Source organism: Phocoena phocoena, chromosome 1, assembly GCF_963924675.1.
Source record: "Phocoena phocoena chromosome 1, mPhoPho1.1, whole genome shotgun sequence".
Classification (NCBI taxonomy): Eukaryota; Metazoa; Chordata; class Mammalia; order Artiodactyla; family Phocoenidae; genus Phocoena; species Phocoena phocoena.
Window position 1 is genome coordinate 25,563,655 of NC_089219.1, and position 18,719 is coordinate 25,582,373.

At 44.3% G+C, this 18,719-nt stretch overlaps 1 protein-coding gene across 1 annotated transcript in view; it reads left to right on the plus strand.

Moving 5' to 3' along the window:
• The first annotated feature begins 1,439 nt into the window (after positions 1-1,439).
• The window catches only part of HDAC1 (histone deacetylase 1), a 43,059-nt gene continuing 25,779 nt past the window's right edge, over positions 1,440-18,719 (plus strand). Inside the window, exons 1-2 of the mRNA XM_065889202.1 lie at positions 1,440-1,523; positions 7,291-7,403. Of these exons, the coding sequence (XP_065745274.1) occupies positions 1,475-1,523; positions 7,291-7,403 (162 nt within the window). The 5' untranslated portion in view covers positions 1,440-1,474. The remainder of the gene's footprint in view (positions 1,524-7,290; positions 7,404-18,719) is intronic.

Genomic DNA, 18,719 nt, shown 5'->3' on the forward strand with positions numbered 1-18,719 from the left:
AAGCAGTCTTTAAGCTGTAAAGAGGCATAAAACATATATCTATAGATCCTATAGATCTCTAGGATCATGAGTAACTTACTTCACACATAGTAAGCACTCACTAAATATTAATATCGTTGTAGTTGGTTTTTTGTTTTTTTTTTTGCAGTACGCGGGGCCTCTCACTGTTGTGGCCTCTCCTGTTGTGGAGCACAGGCTCCAGACGCACAGGCTCAGCGGCCATGGCTCACGGGCCCAGGCGCTCCGCGGCATGTGGGATCTTCCTGGACCGGGGCGCGAACCCGTGTCCCCTGCATCGGCAGGCGGACTCTCAACCACTGCGCTACCAGGGAAGCCCTGTGTTGTTATTTTAATAGCGCATCACAGTGCTTTTCAGTCTGTAGCTTTCAATAATGATTAGTTGATGACTGATCTAGTGCAGTGGCTCTCAAGGGTAGAGTGGGGGGCACTTTTACACTCCCTCCAATCCCCTCCCCCTTGCCCTGGAGACATTTTGCCACGTCTGAGGACAATTTCTGTTGTCACAGCTGGGGGTGGGTCAGGGTACTACTGGCATTTAATAAGGAGAGGCCAAGGATGCTGTTAAAAATCCTACAGTGCACAGGACGGTCCCCTACAACAAAGAATTATCCAAAATATCAGTAGCTTCAGTGTCCTGAGAAACTCTGCTCCCAGTATAAGGGGACAATCAGTTTCCTCCCATCTAAATGCACTCAGTTCTCACAGGTGACTGCATCAGGGACGTAGGCTTTGGAGTAAGAAAGGCTGGGTTCTGCCACTTTTTAAATGTGCCTCTGATGCATAGTAGGCATTCAAAAAATTACGATTGAAAATTGAACGTAATTACTGTGTGACTCTGGGGAAGCCACAAAGTTCCGAACTTCATTATCTTTGTCTGTTAAATGGTGATAAAAAGGCCCCCTCCAGAGCCGTCGTGAAGAATAATGGAGATGACTGAGGTAGTGTCGGTAAAGCTATTGCACAGCGTTTGGCCTACAGCAGTTTCCTGTCCTTTGTCAATTTATTTCTCCTGCTCCAAACTCAGCTGAGTGACCTTGCGCAAGTCACTTTCCACCGTAGGCCTCTGTCAAATGACAAACTTGGTCTCTGATCTCCAAGCACTCTCCCAAAGCCTAATGGGACAGCGAAGTTTGCAGTCCGGCTTTCTTCCCCCGGGACGAATGGTACGGTCCTGGGGCAGCCCCACCCCCTGTCGCGGACCTTGGTACAGGCCCAGGGGGCCCTCCGAGGCCTCGCCGGGCTGCCCTTGTCCCCCCCGAGTTCCGGGCCGTCCCGGCGCCTCTGATTGGCTGGAGCAGTGCCCGGGCTGCGCGGCTATAGGTGAGCCCCGGCGGGGACGGGCGGAACGCGCTGGAGGCCCGCCCTCTCTCTGCTGGGTCTGACGCTGAGCGGAGCTGCAGGCGGGCGGGAGGGTGGACGGACAGACTGACGGGAGGGACGGGAGGCAAGCAAGATGGCGCAGACTCAGGGCACCAGGAGGAAAGTCTGTTACTACTACGACGGTGAGCACAGTCCTCGCGCCGGGGTCGGGGTCGGGGGCGGGGCCGGGCTAGGCGGCATCTGGGAGAGGGAGTCGAGGAGATCTGAGGGGGGAGGCTGAGGCGTTGGGGAAAGACTGAGGGAGGAGGCTGAGAGAAGGAGGCTGAGAGAAGGAGGTCGAGGCTGAGGGCGGAGGCTGAAAAAAAAGGAGGTCGGGGCTGTGGGAGGAGGCTAAGAGGAAAGGAGGTGGAGCCTGAGGGAGGAGGCTGAGGGGAAGGAGGTCGAGGCTGAGAGGGGATGCTGAGGGAGGAGTCCGAGGCTGAGAGGGTCGCCTGGAGAAGCCTGAGGTCACTTTGGAGGGGAGTTCTGAAGTCTGATGTGGAGTTTGCGGCGGCCTCCTAGAGGGGAGGCAGAGTCCGAGGGGGGAGGCAGAATCTGGTGGAGAAGGTTGCAGGGTTACATGTTACTGCTGAGAATCCGAAGGTCTCTCACTGCCCCTTTCCTTCCTCATCTCTTCTGGTGAGAGGCCATCAGAGCTCACCACCTAGAGGTCACCAGCATCCCTCCCCATCTCCCAGCAGGCCCTGCAGTTGCTGCTGGGAAATGGAACCCCTGAGGTTGGAAGGAGAAGGATGCAACTTGTTAGAACAAACTTTATCGTTGAACAGAGATCTGTGGAGCAGCAGCTTCCTCTGTTCTAGGTAGCATTTAGGGGCTGGGGCCATGGGAAGACCAAAGCACTTGCCACCTTCCTCGCAGTCCGGAGGAGCAGGTAGACAATGACAAAGAATTGCTCTCCACTATCAGGCTGGGAGGAAGGACAGCTCAGAGTGTTCTGGGAGCACAGAGAAGAAGCACCCGCCCAGCCTGAGGAGTCAGGCAAGGAGGTGCCGTCTCAGTTAGGACCTGAAGAACAGGAGTTATTAGCCAGGCCCAGGAAGGGCAAAGATAACAGCAAGTTGAGAGGTAAGAGAGAGGACAGCACGTTTGAAAAACGGCAGGTCTATGTGCAGAACGGTGGAGGCATAGATTTGAGGGCACAGTGTTAGAAGGTAGAGAGCAGGGGTGAGAGAAAGGTTGCAAGTGATAAGGCTGGAGAAGTAAATGGGGACCAGATCATGAAGGGCTGGGCATACCACCCTAAGGAAGTTGGCCTTTATTCTGAGGGCACTTGTGAATCATTGAAGTTGTATGCAGGTTAGTGACATCATCAGATTTATACCTTGGGACTATCACTCTGGGACAGAAATTAAACACATGAATGGAGAAGTAAGGAAGAAGACAAGGATCCCGTTTCTGGTTTGGGCAGTTTGATGCTGAGTGTTTGTAGAAGGCAGGGTCAGTTAATAACTTTGGGTTTTGTTTTATTTATTTATTTACTTATTTGGCTGCTTTGGGTCTTTGTTGCTGTGTGCCAGCTTTCTTGAGTTGCGGTGAGCGGGGGCTACTCTTCGTTCGGTGCACGGGCTTCTCACTGCGGTGGCTTCTCCTGCTGCGGGGCTCGGGCTCTGGGCGCGGGCTCAGTTGTTGTGGCTCGCGGGCTCTAGAACACAGGCTCAGGAGTTGTGGCTCATAGGCTTGGTTGCTCCGCGGCATGTGGGATCTTTCCGGACCAGGGCTCGAGCCTGTGTCCCCTGCATTGGCAGGCAGATTCTTAACCGCTGCGCCACCAGGGAAGTTCCGTTTTTTTGTTTGTTTTTTTCGGTACGCGGGCCTCTCACTGTTGTGGCCTCTCCCGTTGTGGAGCACAGGCTCCGGACGCGCAGGCTCAGCGGCCATGGCTCACGGGCCCAGCCGCTCCGCGGCGTGTGGGATCTTCCCGGACCGGGGCCTGAACCCGTGTCCCCTGCATCGGCAGGCGGACTCCCAACCACTGCGCCACCAGGAAAGCCCCGGGTTTTGTTTTTTGAAGAAATACTTGTTGAGATGTCTGGGGGATATCCAAGTAGAGGTGTCCAGTAGGCAGTTGGCCATTCAGGTCTGCAGTTTAGAAGACAAGAAGATAGAGATTTTTGGTGATTGTCAGAATACATACATACAGGTGATAATTTTATTTATAGGAGAGGATGCAGTCACCCTCACATCCCATGTAAGAAGTTGTATAGGGTGAAAAGAGAAGAGGGTCCAGGGCGGAATTCTAAGGAAGTGGACTGAGAAAAAGTCTAGTGTTCTTCATGCTCTGCACTCTCTTGCCATAGCATTTGTCACTGTGTATTGGAATTGCCCATTTACTTGTTCATACTTCTTAAAGACAGTAAGGTCCTTAGGGAAAGCGATCATGTTTTGTCTACCTTTGTATGCTCAGTCCCCAAAACAGTGCCTAGCTCATAGTAAGCACATATTTTCTCAAGAAATACTTGTTGATTAAATGAATAAAGATACAAAGGGAATGACCAGAGATGTAAGTGAACCAAAAAGTGTTGGGTTACAGTAGCCAAAAGAGGGAGGGAGTGGCCAAGTGTTGGCAACAGCTGTTCCCTGTGCAGGGTTTGGAACTGAAGCTGAATTGCAGTAGATTGAAGAATGAATGGATGGGTTAAGAGGAGACATTAGGTTGAACTTTTAAAATTTTTATATATTATTTTTGGCAGCGCTGTGCAGCATGCGGGATCTTAGTTCCCTGACCAGGGATCGAACCCATGCCCCCTGCAGTGGAAGCACAGAGTCCTAACCATTGGACTGCCAGAGAAGTCCCTAGGCCGATCTTTTAAAGGAAGCTTGTTGGGACAGAGAGAGAGGGTTGTTGATAAAGGGGAGATGTAGTGGCTGAGAGTTGAGTCTATGCAAATTCTTAAGGAAAATAGCCAGATATTGGAGAGAGGGGCTAGTAATGATGGAGATCCCTGAGAAGAGACCAGGTGAGATGGAAACCAGAGCACAGGTAGGGACACTAGTCTCGCTCCATGGCATGTGGGATCTTCCCGGACGGGGGCACGAACCCATGTACGCTGCATTTGCAGACGGACTCTTAACCACTGCGCCACCAGGGAAGCCCAAAAAGCATTATTTCTTTTTAAAGTCTCTCAGCAACCTGATTAAAAACTGTTAAGGAAAATGGTATCTTTGGGCCCCACCCTCAGGTACTCCCTTAGCTTTCTACATAAGTTATCTTAGTTCCCCAGGTCTAAACCTTGGCTGGATTCTGGGTTGATAGGCCAGAGATATGGGTAAGCAGGAAGCCAGTTATATCACATAGTAATGACCTTGTGACTCCTGACTGCCCACAAATTGGGGTCTGCATCTGGATGTCTCTGCCAGTGCCTTGAGAACCTGTTCTACCCACCCCCCCCCCCGCCCCCGCCCCACCCCCCCCCCGCCCCCGCCCCACCGCCCCCCATGGCTGATAAGATTGTCTGAGGAGCCCTGGGAACAAACTCTTCTGCCTGCCTTCCCTGCTACTGCGTCTCAAAGTCTGTCTGTATGGGACAATGGTCCCTCTTGAATGCCACTACATGCTGTGCTCTGGCTTGTGGCTCTGGTTGAGAGCACAGGCCTCACTAAGATTAAGAGAAGAGGATGGAAGGACATTAGGTGAAAACTAAGGAAATATAAATAAGGTATGGACTTTTAGTTAATGATAATGTATCAATATTGCTTCATTAATTGTAACAAATACTTTTTATTTTACTAATGTAAAATGTTAGTAGTGGGGAAATAGTATTGTAGTATCTAAGAATTCTGTACTTCTTTGCAATTTTTCTGTAAATCTAAAATTGTTCTAAAAAATAAAGTTTATTTAAAAAGAGAGAGAAGAGGATGAGATCCTAAATATCCAACTGTTTAGAAGTTTCCCATTATCCCAGGCCATGTCTGTGCCAAAGAGAATTGGAGTGGCTTGGATGCTGTTGGTGGCATTCCCCACAGTGCATTGCTCCCTGGAATGAAGCCTGTTTCTGGCACTACCAAATCAGTGATTAAGAGGTTGGGTCCTTTTTTTCACTGGTGCTGAAAGATCTGCCTCATCCTGATGGACTTCCAAGGAGAGAACTTTGGGTGTGCAATTCACGTGATTTTGAAATATTGTTCCAGGAACTTTCTACCAAGTAGACTCACAGAGCCCTATTAAGTGCGAACTGAAGTAGGTACCTGGGAAACCCAATGTAGTTTTTAGCATTCCGGATTTGGAGTTAGAAGGGTTGACTCCCAGATCATTCATTAGCTGTGTGATCTTGAGCAGGCACATAACTTCTCTGAGTCTCACCTCAGTTCCTTGAATCTTTATTGAGCCTCTATGATGTACAGGGCATATTTGTCCTTGCCTTCAAGGAGCTAGTCTTGTAGACATAAAATAGATATGTAAATAGTTTAGATACAAAACAAAATTACATGCCATATATAAATTGCATGCAGAGGAAAAGACCATTTATTCTGATCAAGACTATGGTTGGAGCTTGAGCTGGGCTTTGTAGTATGAGGATCATCAGAGAAGGAATGACATTCCAGGTCAAAGGGACAGTCTGAACAAAGGATACTTTGGTGTGAAGATGAATGCCATGTTCAGGAAGCTGGTAATAATCTAGTGCATTTATAGCAGAGATTGGCAAACTTCCTGTAAAGGGCCAGATAGTAAATATTTTAGGCTTTGTGTACCATATGGGTGGGTCTCTGTAGTAACTATTTAACTACTCAACTCTGCCTTTATAATATGAAAGTAGTCATAGGTAATATATAAACTAATGGGCATCGTTGTGTGCCATAACATCTTATTTACAAAAAACAGGCAGCTAGGGCTTCCCTGGTGGCACAGCGGTTGAGAGTCCCCCTGCCGATGCAGGGGACACGGGTTCATGCCCCGGTCCGGGAAGATCCCACATGCCACGGAGCGGCTGGGCCTGTGAGCCATGGCCGCTGAGCCTGCGCTTTGGGAGTCGCAAGGGGAGAGGCCACAACAGTGAGAGGCCCGCATACCGCAAAAAACAAGAGGTGGGGGGAGGGAGGGAGGGAGGGAGAGAGAGAGAGAGAGAGAGAGAGAGAGAGAGTGTGTGTGTGTGTGTGTGTGTGTGCTGGGGCAAGGTGGTGGTGGTAGGAAGTTGGAAAAGTGGATTAAGAAACTCCTTTAATGCCAGGCTACTGAAGTTGTTCTTTATTCTTTATCCTGTAGGGGATGGGGAACCATTAAGGATTTTTGAGTAGGCGAGTGATGTTATCAAAGCTGTATATTAGGAAAATAACTGGTAACAGTGTGGCAGATAGTTTGAATTGAAGGCAGAGGGACCAACTAGAAGGTTATTGCTATAGATGAATCAAGAGATGGTGAGTTTAGTCTTCTTATATATAAACTGGGAATAATACTCCCTGTCGTAACTATTTTACAGGGTTTTTGTGAGAATCCAGTAGGAAAATGAATGCGAATGTACGTTGACACCATAAAGTGTCATGATGTGCAAGAGGTGAACTGTGACTTACAGTAATTCTAAGTAGTGATGGTTATTTTTCTGTTGTGGGAATGAATTCCTTGGAGATACAATGAGGTGAGTCACCTCACTCGCTGCTGTTCCCCAGTAGATTTGGAATGACCTCCTCACACTATCCTAGTGCCTGTAGGCTCCAGGGGAAAAAACTGGGCTAGACAGACATCCTTAAATGCTCAGACATCCTTAAAAGCAAGGTCCCCTGCTTTTTGTTTGTTTTTTCTTTTGGAGTTACCCTTCCTTGAGGTGGGAGAGAATCTTGGAGTCTAGGATGAACCAGAAAGAGAGTTTGCCTAGAAATTTGTTGTAAATATTCATGGGTTCTCCTGGAAGTGTATGTCTAACTGTGTCACTGAAACTGTCACTCTTTCTTCTTCAGGGGATGTTGGAAATTACTATTATGGACAAGGCCACCCAATGAAGCCTCACCGAATCCGCATGACTCACAATTTGCTCCTTAACTATGGTCTTTACCGAAAGATGGAAATCTATGTGAGTTACTGGGAGCGTCACCCCTCCCTAACCTCGTCAGCTCTGGTTCCCCATATGTCACTCATTATCTCATTTTTTCAACTACTCATTTATCAAATGTGTTGAGTGACTGTTACATGGCAGACACTGTAAATGATAGAGATTCTCTGTTTTTAAGGAGCTCACTCTAGTGCTGGTGACTAACATGTACACAAATAAATTGTACAGTGTGTAAGTGCAACAATGAAAAAAATGTATAAGATGCAGAGATAATAAGGTGTGAAGGTGGAAGGGAGCCTTGGAATGTTTTCTAGAGGTGATATCTGAGCAGTGTTTTAAAGATTGAATAGAATTTAGCCTGGAGTTCAGGAGGGGACTGGCATTCTAGGCTGAGGAAAGAACATACACAAAAAGGCAGAGGGGTAAGAACAATATGGTGTGTTTGGGGAAAATATAAGTAGTTCAGTGTGCAGGTATTGTAGTATAAAGTTCACAGGTGTGAGAGAGGGGAGCTAGAGCTGGAGAGGTCAGCAAGGATTGGATGTACTAAGCAACTCTGTGGCACCAGGGTCAAAAAATCCAATGGCTGGAGAAAAAAAAAAAAAGAGTGATTGGAACTGTGTTGAACTAGATGCCAAGTCTCTAGTTACTAGAGAGTATGGACTGTCTAACATCTTGATTCAGCTCCATCTGATGACTTTTGCTCCATCTATCAGTTTTTAAAGAGAAGCCAGAACTCTAGATTATTATGTAAAATCTCCCAGGTTTAAAATATTGGCCCAAGTTTGTTTGTTTGTTTTAAATGTGTGCAAACAAAAGCACATGAGCATATCTGTGGACCAAATTTGGTCCAGAGGTTTCCAATCTGAACCTCTTCTGGAAGCTGTGAAGAGCAAGTGAAGTATTTTATTTATTTATTATTATTTATTTAATTTATTTATTTTTGGCTGTGTTGGGTCGTTGTTGCTAAGCACGGGCTTTCTCTAGTTGCGGTGAGCAGGGGCTACTCTTCGTCGTGGGGCGCAGGCTTCTCATTGCAGTGGCTTCTGTTGTTGGGGAGCACAGGCTCTAGGCGCACAGGCTTCAGTAGTTGTGGCACACGGGCTCAGTAGTTGTGGCTCGCGGACTCCAGATTGTAGGCTCAGTAGTTGTGGTGCACGAGCTTGGTTGCTCTGCGGCATGTGGGACCTTCCCGGACCAGGGCTTGAACCTGTGTCTCCTGCATTGGCAGGTGGATTCTTAACCACTGCACCACCAAGGAGGTTCCACAAGTGAAGTATTTTAAATGAGAGATAGGAACAGGCATGCATTTTAGAAGCAGGGAGGCCAGTTAGGAGGCTGTCACAAGGGTCCAAATGAGAAAATAAAGAGGGGCTGGAGGCCTATGTTGTCTTTTTTTTTTTTTTTAAAAATTAATTAATTTATTTTTGGCTGCATTGGGTCTTCATTGCTGCGCGAGGGCTTTCTCTAGTTGCGGTGAGCAGGGGCTACTCTTCGTTGCAGTGCGTGGGCATCTTGTTGCAGTGGCTTCTGTTGTTGCAGAGCACAGGCTCTAGGCACGTGGGCTTCAGTAGTTGGGGCACATGGGCTTCAGTAGTTGTGGCGCACGGGCTCAGTAGTTGTGGCGCACAGGCATAGTTGCTCTGCGGCATGTGGGATCTTCCCGGACCAGGGCTCGAATCCGTGTCCCCTGCATTGGCAGGCGGATTCTTAACTACTGCGCCACTAGGGAAGCCCCCTATGTTGTCTTACGGTTAGAGCATAAGAGTCTTGTTAAAAGTCTGTGCTGACAGCTTAAGTAACCTAGCAACAGCAGTATCCTTCCTCACCATTCCAGAGACTGAAAGGAGATAAGTCTCTGCCCCAGATGGCTGTGTCATGTCTCTAGAGCCACTGGAGGAGGCAGTTGGGGAAGCAAGGAGGGAAGGTAGATAGAGGAGCAGACGGATCTTGGGACTAGAGAGCATTTTCAGGTGTGAAGGGCATCTGGGAATGAAATACATAAAAGGTAGCAGAGGTTTCCAGGAACTCTAGGGAGCAGACTAGCATTTAGATAAAGAGACGTTACCTGAATGTGGAATAGTAAGCATCAAGGCCTTATGGCGCTTCCTGTTGCACACCTACACCATGCTGACCTGGCCTCAGCTTGCCTCCTTTCCTGCCACTCCCCTCCTCAGAGCCTCTCCAAGTCAGCCAGATCAGATTCTGCCTCTTTCCACCCCATCCTGATTGGGAGGATTATTTACTCTGTCCAGTTATATCTTACTCATTTTCAAGTGTTACCTTAAGCACTCTTTTTTTCATTTAACAGATTTTTGTTGGGTACTTGTCATACCCCAGGGACTATATCAACCTCCGTGAGTGATATTGAGATATTAAGAAATGGATCCTGGGCTTCCCTGGTGGCGCAGTGGTTAAGAATCCACCTGCCAGTGCAGGGGACACGGGTTCAAGCCCCGGTCTGGGAAGATCCCATGTGCCAGAACTACTGAGCCTGCGCTCTAGAGCCCACGAGCCACAACTACTGAAGCTCATGCGCCTATAGCCTGTGCTCCACAACAAGAGAAGCCACTGCAATGAGAAGCCCGCGCAACCGCAATGTAAAGTAGCCTCCCCAGCACCCCCTCCCTCCAAGGGGCGAAGAAACAAAGACCGAAGGCAGCCAAAAATAATTAATAAATTAATAAATTAAAAAAAAAGAAATGGATCCTGGGACGTCCCTGGCGGTCCACTGGTTAAGACTCCAGGCGTCCAATGCAAGAGGCAAGGGTTCTATCCCTGGTCGGGGAACTAAGATCCCACGTGTCGCATGGCGCAGCCAAGAAAAAAAAAAAAATGTATATATATATATATTTGAAATTTATTTATGGCTGTGTTGGGTCTTCGTTGCTGTGCATGAGCTTTCTCTAGTTATAGCGAGCGGAGGCAACTCTTCGTTGTGGTGTACAGGCTTCTCATTGCAGTGGCTTCTCTTATTGTGGAGCACGGGCTCTAGGCACGCGGGCTTCAGTAGTTGCAGCATGCAGGCCCTAGGGCATGTGGGCTTCAGTAGTCGTGGCGCGTGGGCTCTAGGGTATGTGGCCGTCAGTAGTTGTGGTGCACGGGCTCAGTAGTTGTGGCTCACAGGCTCTAGAGTGTAGACTCAGTAGTTTTGGCACATGGGCTTAGTTGCTCCATGGCATGTGGTATCTTCCTGGACCAGGGCTTGAGCCCATGTCCCCTGCATTGGCAGGCAGGTTCTTAACCACTGCACCACTAGGGAAGTCCCCCAAGAAAATATTAAAAAAAAAAAAAAATTGATCCTATCTTTAAGTGAGAAGAAAAATTAACTAACATTTATTGGTGATTGCTAGGTACCAAGCCAGAGCTACTTGTTATTTCCTTAATGTTTACAGCAACCCTAATTTGGATCACTCTCCACTGTCCTCACCCCACACTCTTATTTTTTATTAAAGAGGAAAACTCGTCCTAGAAGCTTCCTAACAGATTTCCCCTTAAATCTCCTTGGGTCATTTGCTGTCCTTAGACCATTCACCAGCAATTTGATTCTTGGGGGCTGGGTACACACAACCAAATTGAGATCTCTTAACAAGAAAGAAGGGAAAGAATGGCTCTTTGGGAAGCAACCAACAGTAGCTATCATAGGAGATAATAGAGATTATTGGAGATTACTTCATCTGTGTGGTATGCTTATTGTAAACTTCTAAGGCAAAACCCTAGTATAATCTCTTTCTGAAATCTCTAGACCTCGTTCTCTTTCATGTGATCTTTTTCCTTCTCTGGCTCTATCTCTTTATTGAGTATGAATCGTTAGTCCTCTTCCCCTCAGCAGTATTTCTTTGCATTCATCCCTTCTTTCTTCTCCTGTCTCTGGGCTATGATTCTAGCATCCCTTTCCCAAAGCACAAAGAGCCATTTATTTTAGTGTCTGTCCTGAAATTAATGGCTTTTTTTTTTTTTTTTTGCGGTACGCCGGCCTCTCACTGTTGTGGCCTCTCCCGTTGCGGAGCACAGGCTCCGGACGCGCAGGCTTAGCGGCCATGGCTCACGGGCCCAGCCGCTCCGCGGCATGTGGGATCTTCCCGGACCGGGGCACGAACCCATGTCCCCTGCATCGGCAGGCGGACTCTCAATCACTGCGCCACCAGGGAAGCCCAATTAATGGCTTTTGAGAGTCAGTCTTGAAAGAAGTTCCCTAGACTGCTCATAGAAGTTTCTGTACCTGAAGGAGACACGTTGAAGTTGTTTTCACACAATTTCACCCTCTTTGTTTCCTTCTCCAATTCTGTCTCTACACGTCAAATTAATCTGTCCCAGAATCTAAATCTTCACTTTTCATCCAGGCATCTTCCTATTTACATAATAAAAATCCTGCTCTCTTCCTTGCCTTGGATGCTAATTTTGTATAGTCCCAGTCTTCTTATTCATTGCCTTCTGTTCTTTTTTTAATGTTTTTATAAAATATTGAATAGATATGAAAGAATTTTTATAAAATATATGTAGGGTATAAAGAATCACATTATTATTAATACCACCTAGTTTAAGAAAAGGAGTATTTCCATGACTGCTAAAGCTCCTGTATGCCCTTCCCTGATCCTGTCTTCTTCCCAGAGTTAAACTCTGCCATGAACTTGGGATTTATTATTTGCTCGCTTGTCTTTATAAATTTACCATTATGTAGTCTTTTTTTCTTTTTAAAATATTTATTTATTTATCTTATTTGGCTGTGCTGTGTCTTAGTTGCGTTACTCAGGGTCTTTAGTTGAGGCATGTGGGATTTGGTAATACGGGATCTAGTTCCCTGACCAGGGATCAAACCTGGGCCCCCTGCATTGGAAGTGTGGGGTCCTAACTGCTGGACCACCAGGGAAGTCCCTACCCATATGTATTCTTAAATAGCACATGTTTTACATGTTTGAATGTTACATAAGTGGAGCCATACAGTATTTATTATGTGACTTGCCTTTTTTGCTCAACATGTTCCTAAGAGTCATTCATGTTGATACATGTAGCTGTATTTATTTTCACTGTATTTCATTGAAAGAATATACTACAAGTTGTCTATTTTATTATTATTGGTGGGCATTTGGTTTGTTTCTAGTTTTGAGCTGCTACAAACACTGCTGCTGTGAACATTCTTGAGCATGTTTCTTGGATGCATATATGCTACAGTTTCAGAAGGGGATGTACTAGGAGTAGAATTGCTGGGTCAGGACCTTGGTACACAGTAACCCTTATTAAATAATGCCAAAATGGTTTCCAGTTGCCACCAGTGTAGAAGAATTACAGTTGCTCCAAGTCCTTGCCAACACTTGATTTTGTTATATTTAAATTTTTTTGCCAGTTTATGTTTCGCTTGTTACTGGTGAGATTGAGGATCTTTTTACAGGTTTCCCTATTGAAGTTCCTATTCAAGCCTTCTGCCCATTTTTCTTTTTGATTGTCTGGTTATTGTTTTGTTTCTCTTTTAATTGGACCTTGGATACACAGAATTGGGTTAATCATTATCCTTGGCTTATAAGCATCTAAAGAAGGTTCATGCTTGGTCTTCTTTTTAAAAATGTTATTTTATTGTTTATTCATTCATTTTACTTAAATATTTTAATAATGCTGTGAACTTCCATATTCCTACAACCCAATCACTCTTCTAAATTTCGTGTTTATCATTCTCTTGCTTATCATATTTTTATGTTTATCATGTATGTACGTGCCTAAACAAGTTATAGTATTTATTTACTTGTGTTTGAATTCTTTAAAAAAGGTATCATGCTACATGTAGTCTTTGGGGACTTGCTTATCTCTCACAATATTATAACTACTAAAATCCATCCACCTTGTTGCATATAGCTATAATTCTTTAATTTTTCTCTGCTGAATAATATTTCATGATGTCAGTATACTGCAATTTATCCATTCTCCTGTGGTCTTAATTTGTATCTAGGTTTTCAATGTTAGGACCAGTGTTACTATGAATATTCTTGTACATGTCTGTTAGTGCATATAGGCAAAATTTTCTTATGGCTCTTTCTCTGGGAGTGGAATTGCTGGACTGTAGAATATGTGCATATTAAATGCCAAGTTGGTTTTCAGTGTGGTTGAATGAACTGGCAATATATAAGAGATACCGTGATTCACATCCTCTCCTACACTTAGAATCAGACTTTAAATTTTACTAATCAAATGGGTGTAAAAAAAACAATATGTAATTATGGTCTCGATTTGCATTTTGCTAGTGACCAGTGAAACTGAGCATCTGTTTATATGTTTATTAGCCATTTGTATGTCCTCTGCTGTGAAATGTATTTTCATGTCTTTTGCCCATTTTCCTCTTGGGTTGTTTGACTTTCTTTTGCTTAACAATTTGTAGTAGTTCTTTATATATTCTGGTATATATAGTTCATTGTCAGTATATTGCTGTAAGTATTTTCTACTTTGGTTTTGTTTTTTCAATCTAATGTATCTTTAATGAACAGAGATTGTTAATTTTTTAAAAAAATTTATTCATTTATTTATTTTTGGCTGTGTTGGGTCTTCGTTGCTGCGCGGGCTTTCTCTGGTTGTGGAGAGGGGGGCTACTCTTTGTTATGGTGTGCAAGCTTCTCATTGAGGTTGCTACTCTTATTGCAGAGCTCGGGCTCTAGGCCCGTGGGCTTCAGTGGTTGTGGCACGTGAGCTCAGTAGTTGTGGCTCACGGGCTCTAGAGCGCGGGCTTAGTAGTTGTGGTGCACAGGCCTAGTTGCTCTGTGGCATGTGGGATCTTCCTGGACCAGGGCTCGAACCTGTGTCCCCTGCATTGGCAGGCAGATTCTTAATCACTGCGCCATCAGGGAAGTCCCGAGATTCTTAATTTTAACATAGTCATATTTGTTGTTTCTTTTATAAGTGCTTTTTATGTCTTAATAAATCCTTCCCAACCCTTAAAGTATTATCCTATATTAATCTTTTAAAATCTTTATAGGTTTCCCTTTCACATATAGATATGTACTGTATTTGGAATTGATTTTGTAATATGGTTTGTTATGTATCTCTTTTTTTTTTGGCTGCACTGCACAGCATGCGGGATCTTAGTTCCTCGACCAGGAGTGCCACCTGCAGTGAAAGCGTGGAGTCCTAAGCACTGGACTGCCAGGGAGTTCCCTAATATGATTTTAAGTAGGGAATCCACTGAAACTTTTCCCCCCATATTGTCCCAGCTGATTGGTTGAAAAGTCCGTTTTCTCCCCGCTAAGTGCCACCACTTTTGTATCTGAAATGTCCGTATATATTCATTTATTCCACAAATACTTATTAAGCACCTGCTTAGTGACAGGTACTATGTTTGAGTCTGTTTCTGGGCTCTCTGTTCTCTTGACTTGGTCTGTTTATTGCCCTATATGCCATTGCCACAGTGGCTTAATTATAATAGCTTTTTATGAAGTCTTGGTATCTAGTATTAAATCCTCCCACTTCATTGTTCTTTAAAAGAAAAAAAAGTGACTTGCTCCTTGCGCTTTGTACTTTTGTATAAATTTTAGAATTAACTCATCAAATGCTACAAATAAATCTACTAGGATTTTTGTTGAAATTTCAATGACTCTGTGCCTCAGCGTAGGGAAAATGGGAAAATTGATATCTTGAGAATATTAAGTCTTTGAATCCATGAACATGGTATATCTCCATTTATTTAGGTCTTTAATTAATTAATTTGCACCGGGTCTTTTTTTTTTTTTTTTGTGGTACGCGGGCCTCTCACGTTGCGGAGCACAGGCTCCGGACGAGCAGGCTCAGCGGCCGTGGCTCACAGGCCCAGCCGCTCCGTGGCATGTGGGATCTTCCCGGACCGGGGCACGAACCTGTGTCCTCTGCATCGCAGGCGGACTCTCAACCACTATGCCACCGGGGAAGCCCTGCACCGGGTCTTAGTTGGAGCACGTGGCCTCCTTAGTTGTGGCATGTGAACTCTCAGTTGCGGCATGCATGTGGGATCTAGTTCCCCGACCAGGGATCGAATCCAGGCCCCCTGCACTGGGAGCGCGGAGCCTTATCCACTGTGTCACGAGGGAAGTCCCTATTTAGTTCTTTTTAAATGTCTCACATAAAGATTTCCTTTAGCTTCTTTATTATGAAATATAACACATGCACAGAAAAGTGCATAAAACAAATATGCAGTTTAACAAATTGATATAAAGTAAACATACATGTAAACACAAACTAGTTCAAGAAATAGAACATTGCCAGTACCTCAGAAACCTACATATGTCCCTTCCTGATCACAGCCTCTTCTCTTCCCCCAGAGGTAACTAGAATCCTGACTTTTCTGTTAATGCTTCCTTGCTCTTCATCATAATTTAATTACCTAATTACCCATCCCTAAATAATATAGTTTAATTTTGCTGAACTTGATATAAATGGAATTATACAATATACATTTTTGTGTGTAGCTGTAGCTTATTCATATTAATTGCTGTGTACTATTTAATTGTAGAATATACTATATTTATCCATTCCACTGTTGATGGGCAGTTGAGATTTTGGCTATCAATATAAAGTTTTGTAATTTTCTCTATAAAGCTGATGTACATCTTTTATTAGATTTTTTCCAAGTACTTCATTTCTTTAATGCTATCATAAATTGTATCTTCTGAATTTTTTATTTTTTAATTGCTTACTGGTGTATAGAAATTCAGTGCTGTTCTTTTTTATTTAAACTTATATCCAAGGTCCCTGAGGATCTGATTCTGCTATTAATTGTTTCTATGGGCTCTTACCTCTGGTGCTTTGTTTCCTTGTGTGTTTTGTGGTTTTTGATTGTGAGGTCATATTTCTTGGAACTTTGTGGCCTGGGATAAAGATGGGTTCTTAGGATGAGATTTGTGTTTACTTTGTAAAAGAGGCAGTTTTTGAGGTGGGCTTTGTCCTTCAGAGATTTAGGATAAGGATGAATTTCAAATAGTAGGAAGGCTTGATTACAGTCACTGTGGTGGGAAGCTCTGTAGGTCTTGTTGCAGAAGAGTGGTTTGTCTGGAGTATAATATTATGAAAGAGGGTTGGGGGAGAATTAGATTGGAAAAGGAACCTTGCAAAGTTCTTTGATTACTATGTTAGTCTTTAGAATCTTTTCTTTTGTCCTGAATGCTTTAGAGGAGGGCATTGACTTTTTCAAAGATTTCTGTGACACCATTATGGAAGATGGATTCGAACAGGGTAAGGCTGGATATAAATGGAACCAATTAGGAAACCAAAAAATAATCCAAATGAGAGTTAATTTATTATGACAACAGATTTTTATTGAGCACCTACTAAGTGCTGGGCATCTGTGCACAAGCCGCGTGGGATCTCAGTTCCCCATCCAGGGATTGAACCTGGGCCATGGCAGTAAAAACCCAGAATCCTAACCACTAAGCCACCTGTGAACTCCCCTGTGCTATTTTCTTAGAATAAAGATAGACCTGCTCCTGGCCTCCCGGAGTAGAGCAAGCAAGCACAATTTCTGTGCTGTTTGAATGACAAGAGAAGTACAGGGTTCTCAGGGGAGCACTTCAGAGAGTTACTTAACTGAGACTCTGGGGGTCAAGGACAGCTTTCTGGGGAAATTAACTTTTCAGTTGCAACTTAAAGATTGAATAGAGGGTGTGAAGAGAACTGTATTCTAGGCTGTAGTATGTGCAAAGGCCTAAAGATGGGAGAGGTTTCCCTTAGAGAATTGCTAGTAAAATTGTGCTCAGTAGATTGGTACAATTAATTCATGAGATAAATTCAACCCCTCAAACATTTTTGTTTAACCCATAAAGTATTTTTTTAATTTAATTTTATTTCTTTATACAGCAGGTTCTTATTAGTTATTCACATTATACATATTAGCGTATATATGTCAATCCCAATCTTCCAATTCATCCCACCACCACCACTCCCCCATGCCACTTTCCCCCCTTGGTGTCCATACGTTTGTTCTCTACATCTGTGTCTCTATTTCTGCCCTGCAAACCAGTTCATCTGTACCATTTTTCTAGGTTCCACATATATGCGTCAATATACAATACTTGTTTTTCTTTCTGACTTATTTCACTCTGTATGACAGTCTCTGGATCCATCCACGTCTCTACAAATGACCCAATTTCATTCCTTTTTATGGCTGAGTAATATTCCATTGTATATATGTACCACATCTTCTTTATCCATTCGTCTGTCGATGGGCATTTAGGTTGCTTCCATGACCTGGCTATTGCAAATAGTTCTGTAGTGAACATTGGGGTGCATGTGTTTTTTTGAATTATGGTTTTCTCTGGGTATATGCCCAGTAATGGGATCGCTGGGCCATCTGGTAATTCTGGTAATTCTAGAATTCTAGAATTCTAGAAATCTGGTAATTCTATTTTTAGTTTTTTAAGGAACCTCCATACTGTTTTCCATAGTGGCTGTATCAATTTACATTCCCACCAACAGTGCAAGAGGGTTCCCTTTTCTCCACACCCTCTCCAGCATTTGTTGTTTGTAGATTTTCTGATGATGCCCATTCTAACCGGTGCGAGGTGATACCTCATTGTAGTTTTTATTTGCATTTCTCTAATAATTAGTGATGTTGAGCAGCTTTTCATGTGCTTCTTCTCTCTTCTTTGGGGAAGTGTCTATTTAGGTCTTCTGCCCATTTTTGGATTGAGTTGTTTGTTTTTTTAATATTGAGCTGCATGAGCTGTTTATATATTTTGGAGATTAATCCTTTGTCCTTTGATTTGTTTGCAAATATTTTCTCCCAGTCTGAGGGTTGTCATTTTTTTTTGTTTTTTTTTGTTTTTTTGCAGTAGGCGGGCCTCTCACTGTTGTGGCCTGTTGCGTTGTGGAGCACAGGCTCCGGACGCGCAGGCTCAGTGGCCATGGCTCATGGGCTTAGCCGCTCCACAGCATGTGGGATCTTCCCGGACCGGGGCACGAACCCGTGTCCCCTGCATTGGCAGGCGGACTCTCAACCTCTGTGCCACCAGGGAAGCCCCCTGAGGGTTGTCTTTTCGTCTTGTTTATAGTTTCCTTTGCTGTGCAAAAGCTTTTAAGTTTCATTAGGTCCCATTTGTTTATTTTTGTTTTTATTTCCATTTCTCTAGGAGGTGGGTCAAAAAAGATCTCACCATGATTTATGTCAAAGAGTGTTCTTCCTATGTTTTCCTCTCAGAGTTTTATAGTGTCCAGTCTTACATTTAGGTCTCTAATCCATTTTGAGTTTATTTTTGCGTATGGTGTGAGGGAGTGTTCTAGTTTCATTCTTTTACATGTAGCTGTCCAGTTTTCCCAGCACCACTTATTGAAGAGACTCTCTTTTCTCCATTGTATATCCTTGCCTCCTTTGTTATACATTAGTTGACCATA